Here is a 23,045-nt window from a genome sequence, read left to right on the forward strand (position 1 = left end):
GCCAAAGCTAATTATAGCTTTATGGGTCTAAATTTAGAAATGCTGACTCAATTGAATTGAGTAGATTTACTGGTGGGGTGGGTTTGGGGAAAAAACATACAAGGAGGAAATGAATTCTCTTGTGGAGTTTTGAAGAATGATCGTGATGTGATCTGACAGCTGGAGAAGGAATACCACACAATTGTGATAGCTACTTCACTTAAGCTGGAGAAGAGATTATTATGGGGCACAGGTAAGATTTGTCTATTTTAATCAGACTAAATGTTTATAGATCAATTTCCTAAAATAATAATAAAAATAGCTGACATTTTAAAGTGTTTACTATGTGCCAGATAGATATATGTGGTTTATACACATACGATTTCTTCAATCCTCATAGCAATCCTATGAGGCACTTACTATTATTACCCTCATTCACAGAGTGGTTAATTGTATTGCCCGAGGTCACCTAGCTGGTAAATGATGAACTTGGTCTGTCTGATTCAGAGCCTGGCTCGTATTCACTATGCAACCTTACGAATGTCATTTATCCAGATGAGTTCCCAATTTAAAAAACCATATTACTAAAATAAACTTTGTTTTATGAATAGCTCTTGAATCTGGTCACTTTTCTCCACCTGGACTGCCACCACCATCCTCTAAGCCAGGGGTCCTCAAACTTTTTAAACAGGGGGCCAGTTCACTGTCCCTCAGACCGTTGGAGGGCCGGACTATAGTTTAAAAAAAACTATGAACAAATTCCTATGCACACTGCACATATCTTATTTTGAAGTAAAAAAACAAAACGGGAACAAATACAATATTTGTATTTGCATGTGGCCCGCGGGCCATAGTTTGAGGACCCCTGCTCTAAACCACCATCACCTCTCACCTAGACAACTGCAGTAGCCTCCTGCTTCCCCTTTTGCTCCCTCCCCATCCTTCTTCAGAATGATCTCTTATTATAAAACACAAATAGCACCATGATCCTTCCATGCCTACAAGGCTTCCACAGCCTCCCACCACTCCCATTGCTTCCCTGTGTGCCTCTTCTACTAGACTGTGAGGAGAGACTGTGCATATTTTGTTCAAGTGTTGTCTCCAGCATCTCGGAGAGTGCCTTGCACACAGTTGAAGGTAAATATTTTTTTCTTGAATGAATGGAATCCAAACAACCCTTAAAAGAAGAATATTAGTCATTTATATAGGAAAATTAAAAATGATGAAGTTGGAGGTATGCAAGTAGGTTTTTCATAATTTGTAACCACATCGGTACTTGTTTATGTTCTTCTTTAATATCCCTAAGCTCCATGAAGGCAGGGACCATGTCTGGCTTGTTCCTTATTATATCCTTGCTATATCTCAGGTTCCTAGGAGGTGCTTACTAAGTATTTGTTGTATGAGTAGTTTCAATGACCAATGTGGATTAGAAGCTGATGAATCAAAGATGACAAATAGTACTGGTTAGGGCAGAATTGAAACAGGAAAGTATAATCATAGTTATAAGAGCTATAGAGGGTGAGCATGCTTTCATTCATATATATATATGCCTAAGTGACCGTTGCAACCAAAACAACCGAATGGACAACCGAACAGGCTGCGTGGGGTGACCAGGCCAGCAGGGGGGTTAGTGAGGGCCGACCAAACAACTGAATAGCAGGCTGTGTGGGATGACCAGGCTGGCAGGGGGGGCAGTGAGGGGCAACCAAACGACCAAACAGCAGGCTGCCTGGGTCAACCAGGCTGGCAGGGGGGGCAGTTAGGGGTGACCAGGCTGGCAGGGGGGGGCGTGCAGTGAGGGGCAACCAGGCTGGCAGGGGGGCAGTTGGAGGCAACCAGGCCATTGGGAGGCAGTTAGAGGTGATCAGGCAGGCAGGCAGGTGAGCAGTTAGGAGCCAGTGGTTCCAGATTGTGAGAGGGATGTCCGACTGCCGGTTTAGGCCCGAACAAGAGGGATCGGGCCTAAACCGGCAGTCGGACATCCCCCAAGGGGTCCTGGATTGGAGAGGGTGCAGACTGGGCTGAGGGGATGTCCGACTGCTGGTTTAGGCCTCCCCTGCCCCATGCACGAATTTTGGGCACTGGGCCTCTAGTTTAATAACTATTTATAAGGCACCTGCTATGTGCCAGACACTGTGCTAGGCAGCCTGTGTTGTCATGGAGCTTACAGTCTAGTAATAAATAAACAGGCAGATACATTTCTCAAGGGAGGGCAGTAAAGTAGTGCTCCAGGGAACACTGAGGAGGGGACATTTAACCCAGATTTGGCTGTTAGGAAGTGATGTCTAAATGGTGAGTAGCTAAAGGAAGAGGGTGTAGAAAGTGATGGAGAGTATTTGCATGTGTAAGAGCCCAGAGGCAGGAATACCACTGGTAGGTTCTCTATAGCCTAGGGTTCCTTCTTCCTTTCATTCAACACATTTTTATCGAGCCCATACCATGTGCCAGGCATTGTGTTAGGCCATCATTAGATTTTTATTTCAAAACTAGTTGCGGAGCCTGGCCAGCTGGCTCAGTGGTTGAGTATCAATCTATGAACCAGGAGGTCAAGGTTTGATTCCCGGTCAGGGCATATGCCCAGGCTGGATCCCCAGTGGGGGGCATGTAGGAGGCAGCTGATCAGTGATTCTCTCTCATCACTGATGTTTCTCTCTCTCTCCCCCTCCCCTTCCTCTCTCTGAAATCAATAAAAATATATTTTAAAAAACTAGTTGTTGAAAAATGTATATGTGAAGAAATACAATGAAGTCACTATAGTCAAGCTGCTAAATTACTAAAATAAAGTAGGTTGAGGCATGAGGAAATGATTCTATTCTTGCTTTATCTAGCCTGGGAACTTAATTTTTGAACTTTCTGTTCTTGCATCAAAGCCTGGATACACATAAGACCTCCAGATAATCCCCTGATTACCCCTGAAAAACTAAGGAAAGAATGTTCACATAACCAGACCATCTGACATTTATTATCCAGATCACCAGTAACCTAGAGGATTACCAACCCAGAGGCTAAGAATGCAGGATTGCTTCTTCTCAAGAATATATTTTTTACTATAGGAACACTTAGCTTTTCTTTCTTCTTCAGACAACTCTGGATATTACCTAGTTGTGTTTATGATTTGCAAACCCTAAGACCCTTAAATAAATCATCATTTCCAGCCAAAGACTCTTTTTTCTTTTTTTACAAAAGGAAAAAATCCACTTTTACTTACTGTTCAATAAGTCTCAATCCTTATGGGGCACAGCATTACACAGATTCTGTATCCAATGGCCTTAGAAGGAGATTGACTAGAAATTTGCCAGGAACCAGTTTCCATGAGCACAAGCTACGTTTCTCCAGCTTCCTCTGGCTTTGTTCCCTTTGCCACCAGGTGTCACTGTGTAGTTCTTTGCCTTGTACACACATAAGGGCATCTCTTGCCTAGGGAGATGCAGCTTCATCTCTAGGCTAAACACCTTCAATTTTTTTTTTTTTTTTTTTTTTAAATGTATTTTATTGATTTTTTACAGAGAGGAAAGGAGGAGAGGGATAGAAAGTTAGAAACATTGATGAGAGAGAAACATCGATCAGCTGCCTCCTGCACACTCCCCACTGGGTATGTGCCCGCAACCAAGGTACATGCCCTTGACCAGAATCGAACCTGGGACTCTTGAGTCCGCAGGCCAACGCTCTATCCACTGAGCCAAACCGGTTAGGGCCACCTTCAATTTTAAGAAGAGTCGAGTGCTCCCAGAGACCCTGCTTATAGCCAGAAGAAAATGGCCTTCCAGACATATTTGCCTTTATAGAAGTCCTGTTCCCAGCAGGCTTCCACAGGCTGCGAGACGGCGGAAAGAGTCCTGACTCTTTGAGTTTGTTTGACAATACATACATAGCACATATCATTTTAAATGCATTTTTATAAAATTTTTCTTTTTTCTAGGATAAAATTTTTTTTATTGAATTTATTGGGGTGACCTTGGGTGACAAAATTATACAGGCTTCAGGTGCACAATTCTACAACACGTCATCTGTACACTGTATTGTGCGTTCACCATCCCAAGTCAAGTCTCCGTCCATCACCATTTATCCCTCCTATGACCTCTTTTCATTAAAAATAATCCCCCCCCCCCCCAGTCCTTTGGGAAAACACACTTCTGGGCTGCCCCCTCCCGTAAAGTGCTTTGTAGATGCTTAATGAATGTTAACTCAATAAACGAATGTATATGAGAGTAATCTGACCATCAGAAAGTAAAAGCCTTGAATCACCATTTTAAAAAAAAATAGAAACATCCTTTTTTATTTAAAAAATGTATATTTTTATTGACTTAAGAGTGGAAGGGAGAGGGAGAGAGAGAGAGAGAAATATCTATGATGAGCGACAATCAAGCATGGCTGTTTCCCGCATGCCCCACATTGGGGATTGAGCCCGCAACCTGGGCATGTGCCCTGGCTGGTTCATAGGTCGACACTCAACCACTGAGCCACAAAGGCCTGGTGGAAACATCTTTTATTAAAAAAAAAAAAAATGATTTGAGAGGTAAGGAGAGCAAGCGAGCGAGCGAGAGAAACGTTGATTCTTGTTCCACTTATTTATGGATACATTGGTTCCTTCTTGTGTGAACCCTGACCCGGGATCGCACCTGCAAACTTGGTGCATCAGGGCGAAGCTCCAACCAACTGAGCTACCCGACCAGGGGGAATGGAGTCACTTTTAAAAACAGATCTTTCTTTGATGATGGAAATGTTCTATTTCCTCAGTGTCCGATGACATTGTAAACACTAGCCACATAAACTACGGAGAGCTTGAAAAGTGGCTAGTGCGACCGAAGAACTTAATTTTAATTTAACTTAAATTGTTAAATTGAAATAGCCACATGTAGCTAGTGACTACTGCATCAGACAGCTCAACCTTGAATGGTAGCTCAGTTGAAATAGTCTGAGATTGGCACTGAGACCAGGTATGTTACCAGCCTCTCTCTTAAAAGTGGAGATTGTTAATAAATGGTTATAAAATGTCTAAATTCTGGGCTGTTGAATACCACCGACAGTAATAAATATCCATGCACAGTGGCAAGCCTTCATTAGCACCTGTCACTGAAAGATGAATTAACTTTGCATCCTGGCATCTTGACAGACACCCAGCCAGCTCTGCGGGGTGAAAAGGTTGAAGGCTGGGGACTTTACCTCAGCGCGCGCTGGCGGCCCTCTGCGGTTCCGAACTGCATCATGGACGTTGTAGTTCAACGTGCACGTGACATCACTACCAGTGTCACCTCTGAGTGGCCTGTCGAGTCAACTTCCGGTATCCCGTTGCTACCTGGGAATTGTAGTCAACAAGTGCCTGCTGGATTTGGGCTCTAGGTGCTTTGGAACTACAATTCCCGACAGGCTACGAGATGCACCCGGTGGTAGTTAATAGTGAGCTGGTGATTGCCTCAGCAGGCGTGGTGTGCTTCAGTGTCTTGAGAGGCTTGGGTGTCCCGGTAGGAAGGGTGAAAGGTTGTAACTACTCCTTTGAGGGTGATCACCGAGGTCGTGGGTTTGCACTGTCGGCTGGGCAGCGCCATGGCGGTGAGTTTTTGTGGGAAGAGAGCTCGGCTGGGCCCTAGAACCGGCTGATCTGTGTGTTTTGCAAAAACTAGATGCTCCATGTGGTAGCCACTGTCCTGCAGGGAAAAATTCCTTATTCTAAAGAAAGGGAAAGACTTGCCCTCAAAGCTTGAGGCGTGGCTGTTGTGAGGATGTGCCTTTTCTTGTTAGCGGATGAGGCAGGGATGTCTTTAACTTTACAGACTATTTAATGTCGTGTGTATTACTCCACCTAAGTTTCTAAAACCGATTTGGAGAGAGGAGGTTGTAATATTGATTCCTCCTTTCAACAAAAAATTGAGCGCATCCCGGTAAACAGACAGAAATGACTGCATTCGTGTTGCTTATATGTGTGTGGGCTACCTGCTAAAACACATGGTGTGACATCTCAGGTGTTGATAAGTGCTAAAGAAAAAACTAGAGCTGGAAGTGGGACTAGGGAGTATGGGTGGAGGAGGGTTGCAATGTTAGAAAGTTGACCAAGAAAGGCTTTGTTGAGAAGGTGGCATTGTGGCAAAAAGGAGGTAGGGAGCAAGCCATGCAACTACATGTGTCAAGGAAAAGATTTCCAGGCAGAGGCAACCATGAGCGTGAAAAGCAAGAAGGATTGTGTGTCTAAAGGACAGTGGTCCAGGGGGAGATGATTGGTGATGATAATGATGATGATGGATGTGTGTTTGTGTAGGGGGCTAGGCTTATCAGTGGGTTGATGTAGGTCATAATACGGCCTGGTAGGTTGCTGCTTGGAGAGTGGGTTCCAAAAAGAATGTCCAGAGAAGGACTGGAGATAATGAGTGTGGATAACTTTTTTTTTTTAATTAAATCTTTATTGTTCAGATTATTACAGTTGTTCCTCTTTTTTCCCCCCATATCTCCCCTCCACCCGGTTCCCACCCCACCCTCTGCCCTTACCGCCCCCCTCCCCCCCATTGTCCTCATCCATAGGTGCAAGATTTTTGTCCAGTCTCTTCCTGCACCCCCCACACCCCTTTCCCCCCCGAGAATAGTCAGTCCACTCCCTTTCTATGCCCCTGATTCTATTATATTCACCAGTTTATTCTGTTCATCAGATTATTTATTCACTTGATTTTTAGATCCACTTGTTGATAGATATGTATTTGTTGTTCATAATTTATATCTTTACCTTTTTCTTCTTCCTCTTCTTAAAGGATATCTTTCAGCATTTCATATAATATTGGTTTGGTGGTGATGAACTCCTTTAGCTTTTTCTTATCTGTGAAGCTCTTTATCTGACCTTCAATTCTGAATGATAGCTTTGCTGGGTAAAGTAATCTTGGTTGTAGGTTCTTGTTATTCATCACTTTGAATATTTCTTGCCACTCCCTTCTGGCCTGCATAGTTTCTGTTGAGAAATCAGCTGACAGTCGTATGGGTACTCCCTTGTAGGTAACTGACTTTTTTTCTCTTGCTGCTTTTAAGATTCTCTCTTTGTCTTTTGCTCTTGGCATTTTAATTATGATGTGTTTTGGTGTGGTCCTCTTTGGATTCCTTTTGTTTGGGGTTCTCTGTGTTTCCTGGACTTGTAAGTCTATTTCTTTCACCAGGTAGGGGAAATTTTCTGTCATGATTTCTTCAAATAGGTTTTCAATATCTTGCTCTCTCTCTTCTTCTGGCACCCCCATAATTCAGATGTTGGTACACTTGAAGTTGTCCAAGAGGCTCCTTACACTATCTTCATATTTTTGGATTCTTTTTTCTTTTTGTTTTTCTGGTTGGGTGTTTTTTGCTTCTTTGTATTTCAAAACTTTGACTTGATTCTTGCGATCCTCTAGTCTGCTGTCAGATCTCTGTATAATATTCTTTATTTCAGTCAGTGTATGCTTAATTTCTAGTTGGTCCTTTTTCATATCCTCGAGGGTTTCACTAGATTTCTTGAGGGACTCACTCAATTTATCAGCGGTTTCTAGAAAATTCTTGAAAAACCTTGTAAGTGTGGTTTTGAACTTTATATCCTGTAGTTTGCTTTCCTCCATTTCTGTCATTTGTGACCTGTTTTTGTCTCCACATTTTTTATGCTTTGCTGTGTTGATAGAGTGGCTTTCTCTGCTAAGTGTCCCAATTACCTGAGGTGGACACTCTTGGTGCACCCCTTTGTGGGCTGGGTGCACAGTTTTGTTGTAGTTAAGCCTTGATTGTTGTAGTTATCACTGGGAGGAATTGACCTCCAGGCCAATTGGCTGTGAGAATCAGCTGTGGTTATAGTGGGAGAACTTCTGTGCTGGAGACACCCTTCTGGGGCAAGGCTTGCTTCAGTGGGGCTTTGGTGCTCACTGAGTCTGCCCCCTGAGTGTGTCCCTTATGGATCTGAGGAGTTGTAATCTGGATGGTCCCACTCTGACCACTGGGTACCCTGTCGCTTGGATCTCTAAGGAGGTGCTAATTTAGCCTCTGCCTGAGGCTACCCAGCAGGAGCTATGGAGAGATCTGCAGATTCCTCTTCCTTGTTTGGGTTTTGGAGGTGCCCAGATGAGGCCCAGCTGTGAAGCAATGCAAGCTGCTGTGGGGCTTCGGGCCTTCTTTTGGAAGTTCTGGGTCTCTCTGACCCAGCTGCAGTTTGTTAGGTAATTTTCAGATTGCAAAGGGTCAGGCCTTTCATATGCAAAAGCCTCTGCGCACAGCTTGGGTGGGGCGGGGTCTCAGGGAATCAACAGGGTGGAGCAAGTAGCTATGGCTGATCCTCAGTTCTGCTCTAAGAGGTCCAGGGTCTCAGTGTCCTGGTAATTGCTGCAAGCACCTCTGAGAGAAAGCCGACCTCGAGTTCCTACCGATGCCAGACAGTCCAGTTTCTCCCCGTATGAGTCTGGGTCCCCAGAGACTCGCCCGAAACTGGAGTTCAGAGCAGTCAGGAGCTTGAGACTCCCTCCCGATTGAAAAAGACAACCACGTCCTCAGTTGCCAGCCCTTTCCGCGCCTACGTACCTCTGCACTTTACTTCCGCACCTCCTCTGAGTCTCAGTGTACTTTTCTCTTTCCTTCTAGTTGAAGAATTTCCACTCAGCCAGCCTTCCTGTGGTTCTGGATGATGTATGTTTTGTCTTTTAGTTGTAGTTTTGAAGTGGTTGTACGAGGCAGCAATTTCCAGTGTTTACCTATGCCACCATCTTGGTTTCTCCAAAAATTGTGTGTGGATAAACTCTTGAGGAAGTCTATAAAGGAAAGTGGAAATAGATGAAGGTTAAAAGAGGGCTTTTTTTTTTTTTTTTTTAAGACAGGAGAAATTATACAGTGCTTCTATGCTCATGAGAATTATCCTGTAGAAAGAGAAAATTGATACATAAGAGAGATGATTGCTGGAGTGATGCTCCTGAATAGAACAGGGGGCATGAGATGAAGTGCATCAGTGGGTAGGTTAAATAGGACCGCATTCATCTGTAGTACCAGGAAAGAAGGCAGAATATATGGGTACAGATGCATGTGGGTTGGTAGATGCGATGAGGGAGGCTGTGGAGATTTCCTGTTCACTCCTCTTTTCTCATTGAATTAGGAGCCAAGATTATCACCTAAAAATAAGTATGGGAGAGGACGTGTTGGGGGTTTGAGGAGGGAGTAGAAGGTATGAAACAATTGTCTAGGACAGCTGTCAATAGAACTTTTGCACTGTCAGATTTGGTAGCCACTGGCCACATGTGGCTATTTATCATTTGAAATGTGGCTAGTGCAATGAATGGAAGGACTGAATTTTAATGGAATTTAAAAATTACAGTCACGTGTGGCAAGTGGCTAGCGTACTGGACAGTATGTACATTTAAGTTTGAGAAGAGCCGAAACCGGTTGGGCTCAGTGGATAGAGCATCGGCCTGCGGACTGAAAGGTCCCAGGTTCGATTCCGGTCAAGGGCATGTACCTGGGTTGCGGGCACATCCCCAGTGGGAGATGTGTAGGAGGCAGCTGATCGATGATTCTCTCTCATCGATGTTTCTAACTCTCTATCCCTCTCCCTTCCTCTCTGTAAAAAAAATCAATAAAATATATTAAAAAAAAAAGTTTGAGAAGAACTGGTTTAGGAGAAGGAGTAACTAATTGGATTTCAGAAAATAGTATATTGCTGGACATAACTTAAAGTTAGTGGGTCATGAATTTAAATTGAGACTAGTCAGCCCTGGCCAGGTAGCTGGGTTTGTTAGAGTGTCATCACTATACGCCAAGGTTGTGGGTTGATCCCAGTCAGGACACATACAAGAAGCAACCAATGAACGGATAAATATGTGGAACAACAGATTGATGTTTCTCTCTCTCTCTTTCCCCCCCACTTCCTCTCTCCCCCCACTTCCTCTCCCTCCCACTTCCTCTCCCCCCCACTTCCTCTCTCTCTCCCCCCACTTCCTCTCTCTCTCCCCCCACTTCCTCTCTCTCTCTCCCCCCATTTCCTCTTTCTCTTCCCCCCCCCCCACTTCCTCCCCCCCCATCTCTCTCTCTCATCAATCAATAAAAGAAAAAAAAATAAGTTGAGACTAGTCAGTATGGTTGAGTGTTTATCTCCTGCCATTTTCAGCCTGAGTGAAGGAACAGAGCCATGCCTAGGATGGTTGGAGTTTTCCAGGCAAGAATGATGATGACAGGGCAAAGGAGTGATTACATAGATGTACTTAAAGGATAGACGTGAAGACCTGGGGTGGGAGGGACCTAAGGATTAGTGAAAAAGGGTTAGGATCCATAGTTCTCAGTGGGGTTGAAGAATCATTTAAGTTGGAATTCTAGCAGTTATGACCAATAATCTCAATAACTAACATTTTTTTAGGTGTTATGCTTGATGTTTAGCGTTATACTTGCATTATCTCATAGAATCTTCACACTAATCTATTTGAGGTAGGTATTCTTATTATCTGCAGTTTACAAATGAAGAAACCCACAGTTAGAGAATTTAACCAACATAGCTAGTACATGATGAAAGTGGATTAAAACTTGAACAGATTGACTCCTTTCCCAATCACTATGCTTTCCCGGAAAACCCAGGCCTTCTGGTTCTCGGTATAACGTTTTTCTTTTGTTCCAGGCTGCTCAATGCCTTGCCAACCCCACCTCACATTGGTGGTTCTTAACCAGTGGAATTTGTAGGTCCTTTTTTTTTTTTTTAGTTGGTGTTAATAGGAATGGCTTTTCAATATTATAAAACCTTACTACATTTTTTCCCTTCTTTTAAAGTCTTATATAAGGAAACTGGCACTACTTATGGCAGATATTATTGTTTCACTTTATTCACTTCTTGGCCTTTGAAAAATACTCATCTTTTTCACTATCATGATATTGATTAGTTTTATTGGGAGAATCCAATAAGAGATCCCTTTAAGAAAGAACAAGTTGCCCTAACCAGTTTGGCTCAGTGGATAGAGCGTCGGCCTGCTGACTCAAGGGTCCTGGGTTCGATTCCGGTCAAGGGCATGCACACTCCCTACTGGGCACATACCCAGTAGGGAGTGTGCAGGAGGCAGCTGATCGATGTTTCGCTCTCATCGATGTTTCTAACTCTCTATCCCTCTCCCTTCCTCTCTGTAAAAAATCAATAAAATATATTTAAAAAAAAAAAGAAAGAACAAGTTACAATAACAATAGCTAAAATGTATTGATTGCTTATTCTGTGCCAGGCATTAGTGTTTTACTTAATTTTTCATCAACACAACCCTATAAAAGTAGGTGCCGTTATTATCCTCATTTTACTGATGGGGAAAATAAGGCATCATATCTACTAAGAGGTAGAGGTGGGACCTGAGATCATTTGGTCCTTTTCTGATCCATTCTTAATCATTGTATTATTCCTAACTGTAAACTAATTGGGGAATTTTTTTGCAAACACCCTCTCATTAGGAAAGTTTTTTTTTCTAAAGAAAACCTTACCAGTAGTAAATTGTGCAAGACAGTAAACATGAAATAGCACGGATAGAACATTAGTCTTTATTTTATAATTTAGTTTGTAAAGAGCAAACAATATACTTTTTATTTTATAGAGCTTTGGACAGTTTTAATCTCTTTGAGTTGCACAGTATATCAGTCTAGGGACCTGAGGGTGTATTGTAATAATGATAGTAGCCAACTTAAAAAAATTTACTTTTAAACTTTTTCATTTGGAAAATTTAAATAGTTAACAAAGTAGAGATAATAGTATTGTGTACTACTGTGTACCCTGACACAACTTCAAAAATTGGCAGCGCACAGCCAATCTTGTTTCATATATCTTTCACCTTCACCCCTCACCCCCTCAGGATTTTAAGCTAATTTCAGGCATTGAATCATTTCATTTATACATATTTTAATAAGTTTAAAAAATACATAATGATAAGTTCTCTTAAAACATAACCACAATGCCTTTTTCAAACCTAATAAAAAGTACATGATGTCTAGTTGTCTGTGATAATAAACATTTTTGAGCATTTGCCATGGGTCCAGCACTATGGTAAGTCCTTTGTGTGTATTTTCTCTTTTAATTCTCATAATAATAATACAAGGTAGGTATAATTATTATCTTTATTTTATAGATAGAGAAATGCAGGCTTAAAAAGATTAAGGAACTTGTCCAGGGTTCTACAGCTAGTAAGTGGTGGAGCTAAGATGTGGTCGGTTCCAAGAGAAAGCAAAAGAGGAGTCAGAAGATGACTCCAACTAGACCATTTACCAGCATGATGATCGGAGCTTTCGATTCATTATCTTTGAAATGGTAATCGCTGGTCTGCCCACTTGTTAGGTTGTTAACATCAAATAAACCAGTGTTCATAAAAGTGTTTTAAGAACTGCAGAATAATATGAATATAGGAAAAAGTTTATTATCTAGTTTAGTGTTTCTTTACTAGGGGTGATTTTATCTCCCAGAAAACGTTTGGTCTGGAGACTCTTGGTTGTCACAGTTGAGGGGGTTGTGCTACTGGTATCTAGTGGGTAGAAGCCAGAGATGCTCATAAACATCCTACAGTGCACAGGGCAGCCCCTGTGAACAAAGAATTTTGCCCAAAATATCAATAGTGCCAAAGTTTAGGAGCATCCATCTAGTTAAATAACCTTTTAACTAATTAAAACAACCAATTGCCTAGTGGAATAACCAGTGAAGAAATTGAGGTTTGGATTGATCAAGTGACTTCCTCAAGTTTATACAAGTTGGTGCTGGGGCCAATATCAGATTTCATTACAATCAACCTTTGAGATTGAGGAACAAATTTTTCTGAGAAGCAGAAACCTCAAAGAAGAGCTTTGTGCACCTAGCATGCTTTCTACATGAAAGAAACATAGTTCTAAGTATTTTGTGAGGACTATTGCTTTCATGTTCTTTAGAAACATAGTTCTAACTATTGCTTTCATAGTTATCTTTAAGCAAAAAATATTTGTCATGTAACTTCTGTGTCTGTGGCATTGTATTTGGTGCTGAGTAAGTAGATCTAAAAGTTGCTGCCTGCCAGGAGTTCATAGCCTCCCTGGGTGAATGTCTATAGGATCATTTGGTGGCATTCAATGGAAGTGAACTCAAGTTGGTTAAGGTAAAGAGGAATTTAGTAAGAACACAGTGGGATTTCCTCTAACCCATGCCCCTAGAGTAGAAGGTACAGCTAGGCTTCATGAGGCCCTAGATACTTTCGGCTTTGTGGGCTCCTTTCCCTGTAAAAAATATTAAAATTACGTTTTACAACTATTTTGGCATAAAGACAAATATACTAATGTTATATATTAAAGTTTTTTCTTAAACCTAAAAGTTTATTTTTTTAAAATATATTTTTATTGATTTCAGAGAGGAAGGGAGAGGGAGAGATAGAAATATCAATGATGAGAGAAAATCATTGATTGGCTGCCTCCTGCACGCCCCCTATCGGGGATCAAGCCCACAACCAGGGCATGTGCCCTTGACCAGAATCGAACCCGAGACCCTTCAGTCCACAGGCTGACACTCTGTCCACTGAGCCAAGCCGGCTGGGGCTATTTTTTTCTTGATTTTAAAAGAAAATATTTTTGTGAGTCCCTAAAAGTAAGTGGGCCCTCAGCACTGCGCCTACTCTACCTGCAGGTTAAGTCGGCTACTAAGAGTTAGTTATACAGGCTGTTTTAAGGCCCGGGTAGAAGTGACTTACTTTTTTCTCCCCAAAACACTTTTGCCAGAACCTAGTCACATAGCTCCATCTAACTTCGAATTTGTCTGGAAAGGACACTTAACCATTTAACCAGCAGAGGACACTTAACCACTTCTGCTGCACCACCCTGCATAAGACTGGGTTTTTGTTGCTGAGCGAGAAAGGGAAGGAACATATATTGCATAGGCTACCTACTCTCTCTGCCATAGCTCATTTAAAAATGTTTTTAAAAATTGATTTGAGCCGAAACCGGTTTGGCTCAGTGGATAGAGCGTCGGCCTGCGGACTGAAGGGTCCCAGGTTCGATTCCGGTCAAGGGCATGTACCTGGGTTGCGGGCACATCCCTAGTGGTGGGTGTGCAGGAGGCAGCTGATCGATGTTTCTCTCTCATCGATGTTTCTAACTCTCTATCTCTCTCCCTTCTTCTCTGTAAAAACTCAATAAAATATATTTAAAAAAAAATTGATTTGAGAGGGAGAGGGAGAGAGATCAATTTGTTATTTCGCTTATTTTGTATGTGCCCTGACTGGTTATCAAACCCACAGCCTTGGCATATCTGAATGATGCTCTAACCAACTGAGCGCCCTGGCCAGGGTCTGCCATAGCTCATTTTAAAATGGTAGTTTTTGTATATTAGAATTGATGACAGGGTTTAGCATATATTGGAATAGAGACTGGAGGCAGGTTACTTGTTAAGAGGGTTTTGCAGTAAGAAGGGGCAAAAAAGGATCTGAGGTCTAAATGAAGGTGTTTAGTAGCAGGAAATGAGAAAGTGCCTTATTTTTTCTTGGAAAAGGAAATACTTTCTGTAACCACAGTATTTTATGGAAATTCTTGGCAAAGAGTCCAAATTGCTTAGCACCCTGATTCAAATATGCAACCCAGTTCCTCGTCCATCTATTTTTTTTTTATGTCCACATTATGTAAAACCAGGCAATGTGTTATTTGCTTCTCTTTAAAAATCTTTATATATTCAACAAATATTTGAGAGCCTGCTATAAGCTAGACATTGAAGATAAAATGAGAAACAAGACATAGTCCCCACCAAGAACAAGCTTACAGTCCTGTGGGAAAGATGTCCAGATCCTGACATCGCTATGTGATTAGGGCTGTCACAGGGGAAATATTGGTGGGTAGGACCATATTCAGAATGACTTCTCAATGGAGAATCCAGGCAGGCGATTAGCTGAGACCTAGAGGGTTGACATGGCCAGGCAAAGAGATTGATTGGCAGGGTATGAGGGCAGAGGAATAGTTTGAACACAGGCCTAGGGGTGAGAGAGGGACCTTGGCATATTTGGGAAAATGCAGATGGCTTAATAGGCCTGTGAAGATGGAAGCATGGAGAGAGGGGAGGTGGGAGAGGCCTGGCAGATATGAGCAAGCAGGGCCTTGAAAGCCAGATTTAAGAGTAGGGATGGACTTTATCCTGAGAGCATAGAGAACCTCTAAAGGTCGGATTGACTTGGTCAGATTTGTGTGTTGATAAGATGTGGTTCCAGTCGCAGCAATTATGATCTGGTCAGGATTTATAGAAACAAAAAATGTCATTTTCCTTTGGTTCCTAGATAAACTTGTTATATGTCCATGACTTTTCAAATTATGGAAATCTTTCTCATTTCCTCTTTGCCTTTGTGACAGGGTTCTTTTAAAAAAATACATTTTTACTGATTTCAGAGATGAAGGGAGAGGGAGAGAGATAAACATCAATGATGAGAGAGAATTATTGACTGGCTGCCTTCTGCACGCCCCCTACTGGGGATTGAGTCTGCAACCTGGGCATGTGCCCTTGACCGGAATTGAACCAGGGACCCTTCAGTGCACAGGCCGATGCTGTATCCACTGAGTCAAACCAGCTAGGACATGACAGGGTTCTTTTAATCCACATTTTATCTCTTCCTTATAAGCTGACATTTCATCTTTCTATTGCTTGTACTTCTCTTGCACTTGCTTAAAAATAATTTAAAATAGAGAAAATTGAAAATAGTAAAAATATGCCCTAACTGGTTTGGCTCAATGGATAGAGTGTCGGCCTGGGGACTCAAGGGTCCCGGGTTCGATTCTGGTCAAGGGCATGTACCTTGGTTGCGGGCACATCCCCAGTAGGGGGTGTGCAGGAGGCAGCTGATCGATGTTTCTCTCTCATCGATGTTTCTAACTCTCTATCCCTCTCCCTTCCTCTCTGTAAAAAATCAATAAAATATATTTAAAAAAAAAAGAAAAAAAAAAGAAAATAGTAAAATAGAGGTGACACATTTTTTATGCTATCTTTGTACTGAATCTTACCTAATTTTAATACTACTAGTTTACAAGGTCTACTTAACATAGTTATTGGAGAGATAATGGTACTTTTTTTATTGCCTGGAATTCCTTTGTATAATACTTCACTTTTTTTTTTTTTTTAGAAAAACAGTTGTAAGAATCCGGTGTATCTGTGATATGAATAGGAAGTGCTTTTTAAATTGTTGGGTAGAAGGGACAGGCGGAGGGCACCATCAAAGGAGACCAGGCGGCTTGGCAAGGTCACCTGTCTAGTGGGCTATAGAAGTATGAGTAGAACCCAGGTATTTCCTCATTTGAAAATGCTACAGAATCTGGAATTGTTAGCAGGTAGGAGGGGGAAGAAAATCTAATTTCAATTCAGATAATTTTATACCAGAAAATACATTAAGTTTTCAAAACAGACCTAGATTTGTGTATGGTCCATTGGTATCCAGATTTCACCCTGCCTATTTCCTAAGTGTGTCCTACTCCACTTATTATTACTTATTAATTAGAGTATCATTTTCCATATGAACAACTGTAAACCTACTTTTGCCCACCCCTGCATTTATGTATTTTATGAATAGGAACATTTGACAACAGTGTTTTGTTACAGTACCTAATTTTTGAAAAGTATTTCAAAGCCTTTTGAGTAATTCTTTAACCACTCCTTTGACGTTTGAGGTATACAGGTCGTGTCAACCCTAATTTTCTATCTGGTTCATTTAAGTTTGAAGATAACCATGGAAAAATTGATCTGTCAGTAAACAGCTCAGTTCTGTGTGAACCCTTTTTTTTTTTTTTAAAGCAAGCCTGTTGAAGTACAGAGTGGGTTATCCTATCTCTTTTGTGTCTAATAGGAAAGAAAGGGAACAGCCAAAGTGGACTTCTTGAAGAAGATTGAGAAAGAAATCCAACAGAAATGGGACACCGAGAAAGTATTTGAGGTCAATGCATCTAATTCAGAGAAGCAGACTAGGTGAGTAATAGTTGGTGAAGTTCCGCACATTGTGTTTTGAAACCAATTGTCTTTGTAGTACAGGAACTGCTCTGTGGAAAACAGTGGGCAGAGTGTGTTTAGAATGTCTGAGGTGGACTGAAGAAGGTGACTTCCATTTCCTGCATTTAAAAGTAGGATCTTCTTCCTTAAAGGATTTTTTTCTACATGAAGAGTTTTTCAAAAACTAGTTTTTCATGTTCAAACCAAAGGGGATGTTTTGAAGTTTTATCTTTGCTGACTGGTAAAAGGAAATCCTTCTATTAGAGAGGTTCATATTGTAGTGATAATTATCTTCACAGATGCAAAATATAAAATTTGAAAGGTTTCTGTATTAGAAGATCTTATTTCATAAATACTGGACTGCCTTGATGTTAATAATCACTGATAATAAGACAAACCATAGATAATGATGTGACATTGAGGAAAAATAAAAACAAAATAACTGTCCCCAAATAGTATTACAGTAAATATATGTGTCAATTATAAGATGCATCTCAATTTCAGGCCTGGACTTCTATTCAGGACTTTCTGATTCCAAAGTCTGTCCTCCTTTCTATTAAGCTACACTCTATCAGAAGTGTTTGTGTGTTTTTTTAAAATATATTTTTATTGATTTCAGAGAGGAAGGGAAAGGGAAAGAGAGAGAGAAACATTAATGATGAGAATCATCGATTGGCTGCCTTCTGCATGTCCCTCATTGGCAATGGAGCCTGCAACCCAGGCATGTGCCCTGACCAGGAATCAAACTGTCACCTCCTGGTTCATAGTCGATGCTCAACCACTGAGCCACGCCAGCCGGGCAAGTCTTTTTTTTTTTTTTAAGAGAAAAAGAGTTTGCTGTAATATGAAGTCTCTGGTGTTATACTTTATCATTTGAAGTTTCTATTTGGTTCTAGGATTTTGGTCAACTTTAAGGTAATTTAAGTAATCCAAAGTGAACTGACAAAGCTGCTATGTTCAGTGAAAGAAAATGAACTACAGCTATGTGCAGGAATGCTGAAGGAACTTAGACATAGCACATTGAGTGGAAAAAAGCAAATTGCAGAAGTCTATGTAAAATACGCCATTTTTTATAAAGCTCACTAGTAAGGGAAACGAAGTGATACGTTGTTTAAGGGCACAGACTTAGGTACAAACTTCAAAACTCATGTTTTGTAAATAATACAAAGTTTAAGGGCACAGACTTAGATACAGACTTAGGTACAAACTATTCAAAAATATGAGTGAAACTAACTGACACATTGTTTAAAGGCACAGACTTAGGTACAAACTATTTTAAAACAAGGAAATGAAAAAGTGAATTTCAAGATCATGGTTATCTCTGGTGAGAAGTGGGGAGGAACACAAAGGGAGCTTAAGTGGGTTCAAAAGTTGGACGGTGGTTTATAAGTGTTCATTTTATTGTGCTTCATAACTTATGTATGTTAGATAACACTTGAAAAAAGAATATAGCATAGTAAATGTTAGCTTTAAAAGGTGCTTTTTAAATGAATTTACAACATATCATGCAATATTGAGGATGTTCTATTTTACCTGAGGACTTTGAATTGCTTTATATATCTTGTAAAAACAAATTTAACTTAATCAGTAAAACATTAAATGTATTCAGATCCCTAAGTCTTAAAAAATTTAATATTTAGTATTTTATCTTTATAAAGCATTTTTGCTTAAGTTAAACCTACAAGTATATTTATTTCTTTGAAAAATTATTTAAGAGAGAGAGAGGAAGAGAGAAAGAGAAACATCGATTTGTTGTTCCACTTATTTATGGTTGATTCTTCTATGTGCCCTGACTGGGGATCCCACCTGAAACCTTGGTGTATCGGATGACGCTCTAACCAACTGAGCTACCTGGCCAGCGCAGTATATTTATTTCTCAATAGCCACCTACAAATGTTTTATTCTTTCAAAAGTAAGTTTTAATTTTAGAGATCTTTTAACTTGGGGATTTATAAATTTAATTTTAAATAACTAAAGTTTGAACACAAGCATTCCCTTCACCATACTCCTTCCTTGTAAAAGGAATCTAACATTTTCTTGTCTGTATTTCCTTTTTCATATGATTGTTTTGCAGCAAGGGCAAGTACTTTGTCACCTTCCCATATCCATACATGAACGGGCGCCTTCATTTGGGACACACATTTTCTTTATCGAAATGTGAGGTAAAGCTTCCTCTGTTTAATATAATGGGCTGCTGGGTCTTTAATAAATACTAATTTGAAAATGATATTTATAGAATTTATTTCCTGGTAAGGGAACTTAGACTTCCTTAATTTTAAGCATATTTTTTTTATATTTAAGTAATTTAGTTTTTTTTATATTTAATTTTTATATATTATGTGTGCAGTGGTCTAGGTATGTATGTTCACAAGTAATTTCTAGGTTGGTGAAAAGACACAAAAAGGTGGGTTAAAACTTTGGGATGATTATACAATATAGCTGGTGTGTTAAAGGAGGATGTGAAGAGGAAAACTGAACTGATGCTCTTTGTGAAAAGTCAGCATTTTCTGTTCGCCTGGCATTTAAATTTGTAATTTAAATTTAATTTTCTTCCTATAGTTTGCAGTAGGGTACCAGAGATTGAAAGGAAACATTTGTCTGTTCCCCTTTGGTTTACACTGTACTGGAATGCCTATTAAGGTAAGATTGCTTTTGGGATTGGTTTCTACCCTTTTTGGCTTAGAGCAAATAGAAATATCTAGTTCAATAGCTTGAAAAGGGATTAAAAAAATACTGCTCTATTACAGTGTTTTTTTGAAATGAATTTATTATAGTGAAAATTACATTAAAAAAAACAGTTCAAGAAGTCCTTAAATAAAAGGCACACATTAAGGTTTGTGATTTCTAAGTAATTTTTGATATTGTTTGATCATCCTATACACTCATATTTCTGTTTTAGAATTATATTATAACTACTACCAAGTAAAATGCGCAGTGTTTTGAGCATTCATGACACATCTAGGATGTTGGCACAAAGTAATAAACACTTCTACCCTATTTTGATCATTTTTTCAAATGTCTTCATTTGTCATAAGTTTATACTAGAAATAATTCTCAATAAAGAATGGGCCAGAAAACTAGAGTTGAAAGGATTCCCAAATGTTGTAGGGTTGGAAAATTTAACTCAGATTTTTTTTTATTCTTCAACCTTTTATTTTGAAAAACATCAAACCTACAGAAAAAGTAAAAGCATAGTACAGTGAACACCCATACAGCCTTCACTTATAGTTGCCAAGTCTTTTTTTTTTTCTTTAAATATTTTTATTGATTTCAGAGAGGAAGGGAGAGGGAGAGAGAAACATCAATGATGAGAGAGAATCATTGACTGGCTGCTTCCTGCATGCCCCCTACTGGGGATCAAGCCCGCAACCTGGGCATGTGCCCTTGACCAGAATCGAACCCGGGACCCTTGAGTCCTCAGGCCGACGCTCTATCCACTGAGCCAAACCGGTTAGGGCAGCATTTCCTTTTTTTAAAAAAAAATATTTTTATTGATTTCAGAGAGGAAGGGAGAGGGACAGAGAGATAGAAACATCAATGATGAGAGAGAATCATTGATCGGTTGCCTCCTGCATGCCCCCTACTGGGGATAGAGCCCACAACCCGGGCATATGCCCTTGAACCTGGGACCCTTCCAACTGCAGGCCGATGTTCTATCCACTGAGCAAAACCAGCTAGGGCAAGTCTTAATACTTTCCATAATTTAGTTCTGTCTCTCAACACACACACAGTACATGTATGCTTTTTTTTGCCTTTTCTATGAATTCTTTGAAAGTAAGTAAGTTGCAGGCATCATGACATGTCACCCCTGAATACTTCAGCATAATCTTTTAAAATAAGAGCATTCCTCTACTTTACCACAGTAACATCCTCTTGGAGAAATTTAACATTGATGTCATATTATCATCGTGATCTAATCTATAGTTGTATGTCTCTAATTGTCTCAAAATGTTCTTTGTGGCTATTTTTACTTTTTATTTTATGGATCACACAGTGCATTTCATGATCAATTCTCTTTAGTTTGTTACAGCATTGATGTCTTTGAAGAATCTAGGCCAGTTATTTTACAGAATATCCCATAATCTGAGTTTTTTGTTTTTGTTTTTTAATATATTTTTATTGATTTCAGGGAGGAATGGAGAGGGAGAGAGAGACAGAAACATCAATGATGAGAATCATTGATCGGCTGCCTCTAGCACACCCCCTACTGGGGATTGAGCCCACAACCCAGGCATGTGCCCTTTACCGGAATTGAACCAGGGACCCTTCAGTCCTCAGGCCGATGCTCTATCCATTGAGCCAAACTGGCCACGGGGGAAATTTTTTTTTTAATTTTTATTGTTTTTCATGATTAGATTTGGGTTAAATATTTTGACCCAAATACTACACTGGTGAGGTGTAAACTTTCCATTGTATCACATCAAAAGGCAGTTTGTCCCATTTTAGTGACATTAAGTTAATACCTGTCAGATTTCTTCATCCTAAAGATGACTTTTCCCCTTTTTAATTAAAAGTAATCTGTGGGTGAGGGGGCAAGTAATGCTTTGAGAGCCTTTAAATATCCGCTTCTCAATAACCCATTCTTTTCTCATTTATTAACTGAAATTCTTCCGCATAAAAGAGTGAATTCCCTTTTTAAAATTCACAATTCTATATTTGTATTTTTTTATAACTTTAACACTATCTACTTGGAGTCATCTTTGTGTTTGACACTGAACTCCTTATGGTATAATTGAGGAGAACTGGGGTGGGAAGCCCAGATTCATGTGTTAGCTTTGCAGCTTAGTAGCTTTATAAGTTTGGATAAATCACTTAATCTCTCTGTCTCTTTTCTAACTTCATACCTGCTGGGATGATAACTAATGAGTATATATGACAATCATTAAATTGAGAAATGCTATTAATCATGTTGTTATTCAAAATAATTACACATCATATCTTACATATCCCTGTACTTCGAATGCCTAACATGTAGTATACTACATTAAGTACTTGAGGTGTTAAATAAATGCTTGCTGAGTAAAGGAAGTAATACTAATTTATAAATTGGGGAATTTTGTATCATTTGGGTTTTCTGTTTTGATCCACTTATATATATAGATATATTGCAGAAAATTTTAGAGTCAATTTTAGTGGGCCATAGAAGAAAACCCCCCAGATTATTTCTACCTTGAATTCTGAACTTCACTGTCTCTAATGTTGTGTTTGCTTAGGCCTGTGCTGATAAGTTGAAAAGAGAAATAGAGCTCTATGGTTGCCCCCCTGATTTTCCAGATGAAGAAGAGGAAGAGGAAGAAGTCAATGCTAAAACAGAAGATGCAATAATTAAGGATAAAGCTAAAGGAAAAAAGGTTTGGTGGTTGATGATACTTATTTTGGTTCAAGTTTTATATTGATGTTTGTCTGATTTGTATATTCATTCCAAGTACTAGCGCAGTATATATATTTTTAGAAAGTTCATGATACCCTGGCTCCATTATAGCACCATGGGACTCATTCTGTCCTCCCTTTTCTTTTTTGTGACTTTTTTCTTCAACAATGAGAAACCTGACTCATTATTTGCAGAATATTTATTATTTTTTGCTCAGTCCTAGTGTACCACTAGTTTCAGAATTGTTAACCTATAATCCTGGGAGAAATAATTTTACTAACTTAAGGTGTTTGTATATAATTCTTTTTGTCTTTTAGATAACACACTGGTTTTCTTTTTTTTTAATTAAAAAAAATTTTTTTGGTTAATCCTCATTTGAGGATATTTTTTCCATTGATTTTTAGAGAGAGTAAAAGGGAGGGGGGAAAGGGAGGGAGGGAGGGAGGGAGAGAGAGAGAGAGAGCGAGCGAGACATTGATATGAAAGAGGCACATTATTAGTCGCATCCCACCCTGAATGGGGCTGGGGATTGAACCTGTAACCCAGGTACATGCCCTGGACTGGGAATCGAACCCAAGATCCTTTGGTACTAGGGCTGATGCTCCAACCACTGAGCAACACTATCCAGCGCAACACACTGTTTTTCAAAGTTACTTCCATAGCTCTTTTTTTCCCCATTCCCTTTTGAGTGGTTATGTCATACGTTTATAATGTAATTAGATATATTTGTTATACTCTGCATTCCATCCTGGGTTCCTCCAACATTCTGATTTTTTTTTTTAATTCACTCTTGGACTT

At 39.9% G+C, this 23,045-nt stretch overlaps 1 protein-coding gene across 2 annotated transcripts in view; it reads left to right on the forward strand.

Annotated features, from left to right (window-relative positions):
- The first annotated feature begins 5,388 nt into the window (after positions 1-5,388).
- The window catches only part of LARS (leucyl-tRNA synthetase), a 54,909-nt gene continuing 37,252 nt past the window's right edge, over positions 5,389-23,045 (forward strand). Inside the window, exons 1-5 of one of the 2 annotated variants that reach the window (XM_006086398.3) lie at positions 5,389-5,529; positions 16,737-16,855; positions 18,951-19,038; positions 19,436-19,516; positions 22,090-22,227. In XM_006086398.3, coding sequence (XP_006086460.1) covers positions 5,524-5,529; positions 16,737-16,855; positions 18,951-19,038; positions 19,436-19,516; positions 22,090-22,227 — 432 coding nt within the window. In that variant the 5' untranslated portion in view covers positions 5,389-5,523. Of the gene's footprint in view, positions 5,530-16,736; positions 16,856-18,950; positions 19,039-19,435; positions 19,517-22,089; positions 22,228-23,045 lie in introns of those variants that run through there. The other variant, XM_023752003.1, reaches the window with a different exon arrangement.

The sequence above is a fragment of the Myotis lucifugus genome, unplaced genomic scaffold, assembly GCF_000147115.1.
Source record: "Myotis lucifugus unplaced genomic scaffold, Myoluc2.0 scaffold_28, whole genome shotgun sequence".
Lineage (NCBI taxonomy): Eukaryota > Metazoa > Chordata > Mammalia > Chiroptera > Vespertilionidae > Myotis > Myotis lucifugus.